General features: G+C 44.3%; 1 protein-coding gene across 3 annotated transcripts in view; it reads left to right on the top strand.

Annotated features, from left to right (window-relative positions):
- Window positions 1–2,159: 2,159 nt before the first annotated feature.
- GPATCH2L (G-patch domain containing 2 like) overlaps window positions 2,160–9,893 on the top strand; it is a 31,949-nt gene continuing 24,215 nt past the window's right edge. For all 3 annotated transcript variants that reach the window (XM_059819774.1, XM_059819773.1, XM_059819775.1), the window contains exons 1-2: window positions 2,160–2,818; window positions 9,170–9,234. In XM_059819774.1, coding sequence (XP_059675757.1) covers window positions 2,160–2,818; window positions 9,170–9,234 — 724 coding nt within the window. The remainder of the gene's footprint in view (window positions 2,819–9,169; window positions 9,235–9,893) is intronic.

The raw sequence follows: 9,893 nt of genomic DNA, 5'->3' as shown, positions 1-9,893 counted from the left end.
TTAATATTTCTTTTCCAAGGAAATTTCTCAGAGAACTAAAAAGTAATGAAAATGTTAACATGAACAGCTCAGACCGACATAAAGGACTAGGTAGAGAAACACGTAGAAAGCTTGGTGAAGTGAAACGACGACTGTCCTATTGGGGTGTAGGAATCAATGGCAAACTCAAGGATTCGGTTATTTTTGAAGTCTCTTGACAAACTAGGGAGGGTGCCAGAGGACTGAGGAAAAGCAAGCGCAGTACCAGTCTTTTGCGGGGGGGGAGCAGGGAGGAGGCAGTGCTCTTGGCAATTACCACCCTTTCAGAGTAACTTCTGTTCTTGGTGACATGATGGAATAAATAGAGGCGGAAAAAAATGTAAAAATACAGATAAGAGATCTATAAGCAATAAGCAGCAGCGTAGATTTATAGAGAACAAATCACGTCAGACAAACCTGATTACTTTCTCTGATTGAATTTACAAAATTAGTGAAGAGAACGCCATGAGCATAATATATCTGGATTTCGGCAAAGCCTTTGCTATGCTGCCTCCTGAAATGGTACTTGAAAAATGAACAAGTATTGGCTTGAATACGAATGCAGTCACCTGGGTTAAAAAAAACAAAAACAAAAGCCCAACATGAAAGATGAGAAATAAAAGAAAATGCTAAGCAAAACTGGGTGGTGGCAGAGTCGCACCTGGCTTTACTCTGATGGCTGCCGATGATGTGTAAAACGGTGACAGGAAAAGAGGTGCAAGGCTTAAGGAGAGGGGAATAACGCGGAGAGGTTTAATTTAGGAGATAACTAATTTCCATCCTGATACAGGCAGTTAGTGTGCCAGCAGTGAAATGGAGGAGTTCGGGTACCGAGTTTATTGGTTGCCTATTAAGAAAAATAATATAACCAAGCAACTAAAGGGTAAGCATATGGCAAGGGCTGCACTGTTAGCAGGTAAATGATCTGTAATGGCTCCAACAGCGGCACCAACCACTGCGTAAATCGGCGGAGGGGCGGCCAGCTCCCAGTCAGCCCCGCTGCCCGGCCTGAGGGGCGGGTCTGGCGGCGGGGGGCGGAGGGGGTTGGCCCGGCCGTGAAGCGGCCGATCCGGCGGCGCAGCGGCCTGACGGCCGGGCCACCCCCCCGCTCCCTTCGCCGCCAGACCCGCCCCTCAGGCGGGGCGGGCGAGGAGGAAGTGGCCCGGGGAGGCCGGAAGCGCTCTTGACGAGGGGCTGGTGGAGCGGGGCGCTGGCCGGTGAGTTGGGGTCGGGGTGTGGCCCGGCGGGTCCGTGAGGAGGGCGGTGAGGGCAGGGCTTCCTGGTGGGGCCGGGGCTCGTCCGGTGGAAGCACCGGCCTCTCCTCAGAGGAGGGAGACGGTATGGCCGGGTCGCTGAGGGCGCTGGGGCTAAGGGAGGCGGCCTGCGGCAGCAGGTACTTCTCCGGGATGGGGGTGCGGGTGTTTCTGAGCCCCGTAGGTGGTGGGGAGAAAAATGGCACGTCTGCAAGGCACGAGTGGGGAGAGGGAGGCTGTGAGATGAGGGGTTTGGCCAGGAGTTTGATACTGGCTCGCTGACAGTCCTGAGGTGGAAGGGGGGGGGGGGGATTTCTTGGCAGTAGGAGTTGGGGCTCGGTCTCAAACACCCTGTTCTAAGGAGCACAGGGTCCCGCACACCTTGTTTTATTGTTGAAGTGATGCTGGCTTGCAAACTCGTGTTTTACCGTCTGTTTTACTCTCAGCTTTGCTGCTTGTCTACTTTTTGGAAGACTGGATCTGTTTGCTGAGCAGGCTAATCCTTCTCTGTGGCTTACCAACACCAGGTAGTAAACGAGTTGCAAGCTCTCATACCCTTAAGGTATGTAATAGAGCATGTTGCTTCAATGCCAAAGATGCAACCTTAAGGCCCTTTCAGACACAGAGCACTTGACCCATCTGCTTCAGTAGCAAGATCTCTGCTACCATGGTTAGAAGAGGGATTTAACCCCTGCAAAAGGAAGGAGTGAGTGTTAGCCCACAAAGCGGCATTTGTCTTGCATTGGGTTCTCCCAGGCAACTCCAAAGTAAGTGTGTACCTTGGTTAATGTTACAAAGGCTATAGCACACTGTTGTGTAGTGATGTGTTGGTAGCAGCATTTATGTCTGGTGCTAATTGTTTGTTGTCATTTTTAGTAGGCATTGCCAATGGATGAACTGGTGCATGACTTGGCCTCAGCCTTAGAGCAGACTTCAGAACAAAACAAGCTGGATGAGATATGGGAAGAGATGGCCCTAAGCCCACGGCAGCAGCGGCGTCAACTTCGCAAGAGACGGGGTCGTAAACGACGCTCAGACTTCACGCATCAGGCAGAGCATGCCTGCTGCTACAGCGAGGCCTCGGAGTCAAGCTTGGATGAAGCTGTCAAGGATTGCCGTGAGGTGCTGACAGCCAATTTCAGTGACTCTGATGACATGGCAGTGGTCAAACGACACCCAGCTCTCAGTGCCACCCTGAGGAGCAAGCAACACTTGTGGCATGAGTCAGACTCCTTTACAGAGAACGCGCCCTGCCGACCTCTCAGGCGCCGACGGAAGGTCAAACGTGTGACATCAGAGGTGGCTGCCAGTCTCCAGCAAAAGCTCAGGGTGTCAGAGTGGAACTACGAGAGGGGCTGCAGGTTCAAGTCAGCCAAGAAACAGCGTCTTTCACGCTGGAAAGAAAATGCCCCTTGGACATCATCCAGTCATGGTCTTTGTGAATCAGGAGAGAACAGGCCCTTCCTCAGCAAAGGGGGAAGGAAGGAGCGGATGGAGTGTGAAGCTGATGAACAGAAACAGGGCTCAGATGAAAACATGTCAGAATGGTGAGATCTTGGTTTCTTCCCTGTGCTAGTCAAATGGCCGCCTTGCTTGCAGCTGCTTGTAAATCCTGTGCCTTGCTTTTAGAAGTTCTTATCAAAATTATTCACTGCTGTTTTCTTTTTGAAGAGGAGAAATATCTCAGCTACTTCTAAACTGTAGATTATTTTCCAAGTCTTTCCTGTCAATGCTGTACTGGTGACCCAAAACAGTTCCTTGAAAAGTTGGCAAACTGATATGTTTCTCGCTCCTGTTACACAAGGAGCCCTCTGAAATGTCTGTGGCCCTGCAGCTACAAAGTGGCATGCTTGTGGCCTGAGGTTTGGAGAGTAAATCCACTGTTGGCATTTGTGTTGTGTGATGGATATGAACTGATCTCAGTTTCTTGTCTTCAGAATTTACCATAAGTAGTGACAGAGAACAGACAGATCTCCCATTGTGACTGTTAACCCTCTGTGCAGTTACTGTGTGAACCTCAGGCAAAACATCTTGTTTGCAGTTCTACATCTCTGCTTTGCATCTGGAATAAGATCCTGAAAGGGTAGCTATGGGGAAAATGTAGCGAGATGATAAAGAAGTCGGGGGAAACTGAATTAATACTTACAGCATAAGCCTGTGCAAACAGTGGAGTCTGGCATGTCTTCATGTCCAGTTTTGGAGAACTTTGATGAATTTGTGGCAGAATCTTATACAAGAGATGAAAACAAGAAGTGTAAATGTTATGGTCTGAATTTGTTTGTGTGTCACTCTCAGGAAGTTTTCTCCTTGAGTCTGACTTTTATTCTCTCCATAGAAGGTTTGGGCTTATAAAACTGCTTCTGTATGAAGAGATTTTTCAGGTTAGAAAAGAAACAACTGCTGAGAATCAAATGAAGCAGTTTACTTAATGAATGGCATACAGAAAGTGAATAGGGTTGTTTATTTGCTAATTATCATTGTGTAAGAAGCAGAAGACATTGAGGAAACATTTAAAACAAAAAAAAAGTATTATTTTTCATGAAACATAAGGTTTGGAACTCTGCTGTGAGACATCTTGGGGATAAAAAATTAAATATGTCCAAAAGGGGATATGGAGCATAGATTTTTTTTTTTTTTTAGTGGATATTAAGCATTACAGCCAAGATGGAAGATCCAGCTCAGGAAGTCCTTAAACTGCTGACTGCTAGAAGCTGGAGCAATGTATAGCGGAAACAGTCAGTCTGTATTTGTCATGCTCTCATATTCTTTCCTCAAGCATCCACTGTAATAGGCACTATCAGAGAGAGGACAGTGGATTTGGAAGGTATAATTGTTTGATCCAGTATAATTGTGCATATGTTAAGGTTCATTTAAGTGTTCTGGCTGTCTAGCTCCTGCAGCTTGTCAGAGTGGACAGGTGGCACTAGGCTATTGAGGGTTTTGTGGATAATAGCTGGAAGTGCAAACTTCTGAGTGATATTTTCTGGGAGACTGTGAAAAGCATATGTTGTAATACTTCCTCACTGTCCTGATCTAGGGGACCACTATTGCATTTTTACTGAATCAGTGTGGTTTGTATGTAACCGTTACAGGGTGGAAGTAGCAAAATAGCAAAAAAGTGGTAATTTTTTTTCCTTAAAAAGCGACTAATGTTTGCTTAAAAAGTGGGTGCAAAGTGGGCCTTTTCAAGAGACTGGTGGATGCCTTTTTGCTACAAGTTGTTAAAAGCACTTTTATCTTTCCAGAGATATTTGCTGGTAGTCAAGGAAAGGGAATGTGCTGAGTAGCCCCTGAATGTTGCATGTCAGTGGTGATGGACTGAGAGATACTCTTACTTGATGTGGCAGTGATGGACAGTGTTCCTTGAGGTTTTTTTTCCACCAGTCAGAGTCTGTTCCATCATGTCAAACTTGAACTTAAACCAGCAGGCGTTCATCTAGCCTTTATTTGTGCCAGCCTTTGAAAGAGTAAATAAACAGCCTTGTCTGAACTGTTACTTGAGGACCATGCTGGAAGATCACTTCGTTCTGTCTCAGTTGTTCCTTGCTCTCAAACTAATTATTGTGCAAGTGTCTGCATCAAATGACATTTACCATCTGCTGCCAAATCCTTGGGATTCTCTTTGGAAATCCAGGGGTTGGAATATTTGACCTCTCCCAACACCACATGTGTGATCTGTGCTTGACTCACTTAGTTGGTCAAAGTTGGAGAGAGAAATACATACAACCCTCTTCACTGCAGAGTATCCCTCATGGCAGCGAAGGATCATGCTTTGGTCTCTGCTGCTCTAAATATAGCACTTTGCTGCTAGCAGCAGAGTGAAACTGGCTGTGCTTACCTCACTGTTGCTCTGCTCTAGCTGTTTTTTTCTGGTACCGTAAGAGAAGTACTTTGCACAGATGTATAACAAGGGCATATCCTGAGGAAGGGAGAAGAAAATTGGATGCCTGGGAGAGGGAATTGTATGGTTGTCATCACAAGCTGATGGGAGGGAAAGTCACTGATACAGCTCGTGGGACTTGGAAGCAGTCTGTGGTGATCTGGTGATTTACGAAACGCTTTGATACTGAATTGGTTCCACTACTGTTCACCTCTCTAGCAGTGGGGACTGTCATAAAACTAATGTGTTTTTAGGCAAACTAAGTTGTATATTCAGAACTGATTTCTTTTTCACTTTGTTTTTCCTCCCCTCCACTGACACTTGCTTTTCTTTGTTATGTAGGAATGAATCTCTGTAAATACTAAAATATGCAGCATTTTCTCTAGTTTCTAGAAGGCTCCTTGTCCTAAGTCAGATCAAAACCCTACTGTATTCAGTAGATAAACTCCCATTCACTGAGAAAGCTTTGGATATGGATCCTTAATGACGAGGTAGTTTTTATAGTTTGCTTGTGGGACTGCACCCAGTCTTTTCCTGGAGGAAGATGTGCTGCAGTGTCATGATTCAAAGCATGGGTGAAATAGAATCTTTGACATTGTTTGCCAAACATGGCAAGAGATGAATACAAATTGAGAGAAGGAAGGATGTGCAGGAACATGATGAGGGAATGATGATGGTTCTAAATTGGGTAATGAGATGACTCAAAGCCTGATATATAAATGATTGTGGAAACAACAGAGGAAACAAATGGTCTTAGTTTAAGTAGCCATTTGTGTATTTGTACAAAGGTGACAATTAACTGCTAAGACTGTTAGAAGTAACATGCTGGTCTGTCCCTTAATCCTTTGAGATTCCTTGCAGCCATAATAAAGCAAAGGCAAATTATATATTGAGTGCTGAAGTTCTTTCTCTTTGTGGTCTAAGCTGAGTACTCCCAGAAAGGTCTGGGTTTGTCTTGAGGGCAGAACAAACCATAGTACAAGGGCTGTCTGAAAAATCACTTTGAATGATGTGCTTACTAGTGAGAGGTGCGCAGTTTGTCTATCTACTCTCAAGTGCCATAACTCTTAATGTGACTTTTTCAAACTGGGGATTGTACTGACCTACTAATGCTGTGTGACTTCACTGTTTGATGCTGATGTATTTGTTGTGGTTTAACCCGGATAGGCAGCTCAGCCCTACACAGCTGCCTGCTCGCTCCCTCACAGTGGGATGAGGAAGAGAATGGGAAGAGTAGAAGTGAGAAAACTTGTGTGTTGAGATAAAGTTGGTTTAATAGCTAAAGCAAAAGCTGTGTGCGCAAGCAAAGCAAAATAAGGAATTAATTCACTACTTCCCATCGTCAGGCAGATGTTTAGTGATTTCCAGGAAAGCAGGGCTCCATCATGTGTAACAGTTACTTGGCAAGATAAACGCTGTAACTCCAAATGTCCCCCTTTCCTCTTTCTTTCCCCAGCTTTTATTGCTGAGCACAATGTCACATGGTGTGGGATAGCCCTCTAGTCAACTGGGGTCAGCTGTCCTGGCTGTGTCCCCTCCCGGCTTCTTGTGCACCCCCAGCCTACTCAGTGGCAGGGCAGTGTGAGAAACAGGGAGGACCTTGGCACTGTTTAAGCACTGTTCAGCCATAACTAAAACATCAGTGTTTTATCAACACTGTTTTGGTCACAAATCCAAAACATAGCACCATAGAGCTACTATGAGGAAAACTTAACTCTATCCCAGCCAAAACCAGTGCAGTATTCTGGCCTGGGAGTGTAACCAGTGCTCATCCTGAGTGTGCAGTACAGTCCCTTTACCCTTTGGAAGGGAGCTGTTTCGATGACAGCCTGCAGTGGCAGCCAAGAGCCTGCCTAAGCTGATGAATTGGAGGCCGGTCTCTCCATAAAGAAAAAATTCCTCTCTCTTGGAAGGCAAGTGACAAAGACAGAGTGTTCAGCTTCCCCTCCTTCTCCAGCCCAGCCTGACCTTCTGCAGCCCCTCAGTGCCTCTTGTTTTCTTATTTTTATAGAAAATCAATATCCCTCCTGACACAAACAATAGCTCAGGCGAAAGAATAAATGGGGGAAACCTGAGATCTCTGTCCATCACCTCTCACTTTAACTCCCCCAAACTATTTAATTATAAGCATGCTTTGCTCCAGGTGTTTGCGACAGTGAAATTGCTAAATGAGGACCATTTTAACCAAAGATTGGGTGATCAATAACACTCTATAGCAGTAGCTTGTCGGATCAATAGCATTCATTATTTCATGGTTAAGGTAAGTAGCCTCCTTTGCAAGTGGAGGTCATTAATCAGTGCTTACTGGACCTGCAGAAAGGCTTGTGTAGGAGTCTAGTTTGTGTTCAGCCCTGAAGTGTAAAAAGGGGTGTTGAAGAAGGTGAGATCTGTGAAAGTTTGTTCCAGTGAAGTACTGGCAGTAATGTGTATCTATAAGGAACTAAAGAGCTCTCAGTACGACAGGATGCTTAAAGTACTCTTTATGTGATCTGGAATCTTGACTTAATGCTTTTTCCTTTCTCAGGCACCTTTCCTCTGAGGATGCTAAAACCCTTATGAAGCAGTCACTCAATCCTCGCATCTGCTGCTTGTGAGGACTATTAATCCAGGCTTTCAAAAGGGAAAGCAGACACGCTAAGAGATTTGCCCAGGGTCATACAGTGAGTTGGTAGGAGAGCTAGGAATGAAACGAATGACTCGTGGTTCTCAGTCCTTGGCCTTAATTGCTATGGTGTATATGTGGGAGGGTGAATGGATGGCCAAACTTTGTAATGGATTGGTTTGGAATCTGGTATAAACTTATGTACTGAAATGTGAGAATGATGTACAGACTGTTCATCCTTTAAGTTTAAATGGTCTTTATACAGTGATGAAGGTGCAGATTTTTTAGATATCTAGCATGATGAGTTGATTTGGCTACACTTTGGAGGGCATTTTCTAAGAGCAATAATATGCTCATAAAATGGGGTTTTATTATGTGCCTGCAATTCTTTGGGGTGACGCACCTTGTGATCCCTCATCATTCAGCCTTTTGAATTGAGGGGTCTCCAGTTGATACTAGTGTCTAGTATGATCCAATTTCGCTGGAAAAGAGGGACCCAGAGATGCTTTCTAACAGCACACCCTGATCAGAGATTGATTCTAGTGCTGAGTTATACCTGATGTTTGCATCTAAGGCCTTAGTACTAAGGGGGTGGGCAGTAAGTAGTTTCTGCTTGTCCTGATATCTCTCAGCTAAATCGGAGGAAGTATTGCCTGAAGTGTCCAAGGATTGATTTAATATCAGCATTAAAACCATCAGATGCTTGGGACTGATCTGAGCATGTACTTCTGCTACAAATACTCATCCAGCTTTACAGTCAATTAACGGCTTTCTACACAGTAATTTCTGGTTTAATTCTTTGGTTCAAGAATTAAGTCTCCTGTAACTGCTTCAGAAATGCAAAGCATGCTGTAACAAGGTTGCATTCAGCAGCAGCAAGTCATGCTATGCTAAGATATTTAGCTGGAGAGTTGTGAATGTACCAGCTGCTCTTGCCTCCAAATAAAATAAAAGTTGCTGTAGATTGAAGGAGGCTTTATGTATCTGTATAACATTTTTGAGAAAAAAGGAGTCTGAAGTAAAAAACTTCAGAGTGTTTTCAGTAGCTGTTAAGTGACCCAAGGACAGAGTTTTTTAACTGCACTTTATTTCCTAGTGAGTATTCCAGACAATGTCATAGTTAGGTTATTAATTCTACTACCCGAGGCAAATGCCATTGTATTAATTACTTTTTGATAACTTAGAGCTAGACTAGATACAGGATTCTGCTCTTTTTCAAGTGATGCAGCATTGCTAGGTTTTAACAGAAAGCAATTATGTCTTGTGCTAGAGCCAGCTGTGTGTCTGAAATCCATTTTCTGTCAGATGTGTGAAGCATTTTGGGCTCAGAGAAGCTCGTAAAATGTAATAAAGTGTTTTTTGTTTTGTATCTGCTGCAGTTGTAACAATGGGGTTTTTTGTTTGTTCTTGTTCCAGTGAAACCAGCAGTGTATGCAGCAGCAGTGATACTGGCCTGTTTACCAATGATGAGGGCCGCCAAGGTAACAACTGTCCTGTGATTTTCCTCATATGTTGCTGGGGATTTTCTCTTACTTTCTTTAAAAATACGAAGAAAGATCTATGCTTGAAGAGGGACAGAGAGGGAAGTATGGGAGAAAGGCCAGTGACTGGGAGGGGCTAGAAGTTAAGAAATGAGCTGAGGGCTACAAAGGTGTGATTTTGATAACGGTACACTCTTCCTGCTGAAATACTTTGTATATCACATCCATAACATTTGAAATATAAGAAGCTATTATTATGGAAAGGCACAGAAATACAAGAGAAGTTTTAGAGCTCTCCATAATGAAGGAGAAGAGCTTATGATTTGTTTCTATAGGTGTTTTAATTGTTGTCTACATACCATTAGTGCCTGAATCTGTTAGTTGTTTCCTCTATGGGGAGGAAGAAGTGATGTGAAAAAAACCCCCCAATACTGACAACTCGCCTAACGGACTGCGCTAAGAAGACAACAGTAATATGTGATAGGCTTTATTTCTTTAAATACACCTTCCTCCCTTGCTCTTGTGTGCATTGGTTGAGCCGAGTATTTTCAATGTCTGTTGTAGAAATGGTTTCTTAGGAGGTTTGAGTGTGGGGTGTAATCTGGTTTTATATATCAGTGACAGCACTGTGCCCAGTTTATGGGGGATATGGCAGAAGT

The sequence above is a fragment of the Gavia stellata genome, chromosome 7, assembly GCF_030936135.1.
Source record: "Gavia stellata isolate bGavSte3 chromosome 7, bGavSte3.hap2, whole genome shotgun sequence".
NCBI classification, from domain to species: Eukaryota; Metazoa; Chordata; class Aves; order Gaviiformes; family Gaviidae; genus Gavia; species Gavia stellata.
Note: the sequence above shows the minus strand (reverse complement) of the source record. Positions and strands in the feature narration are given on the sequence as shown.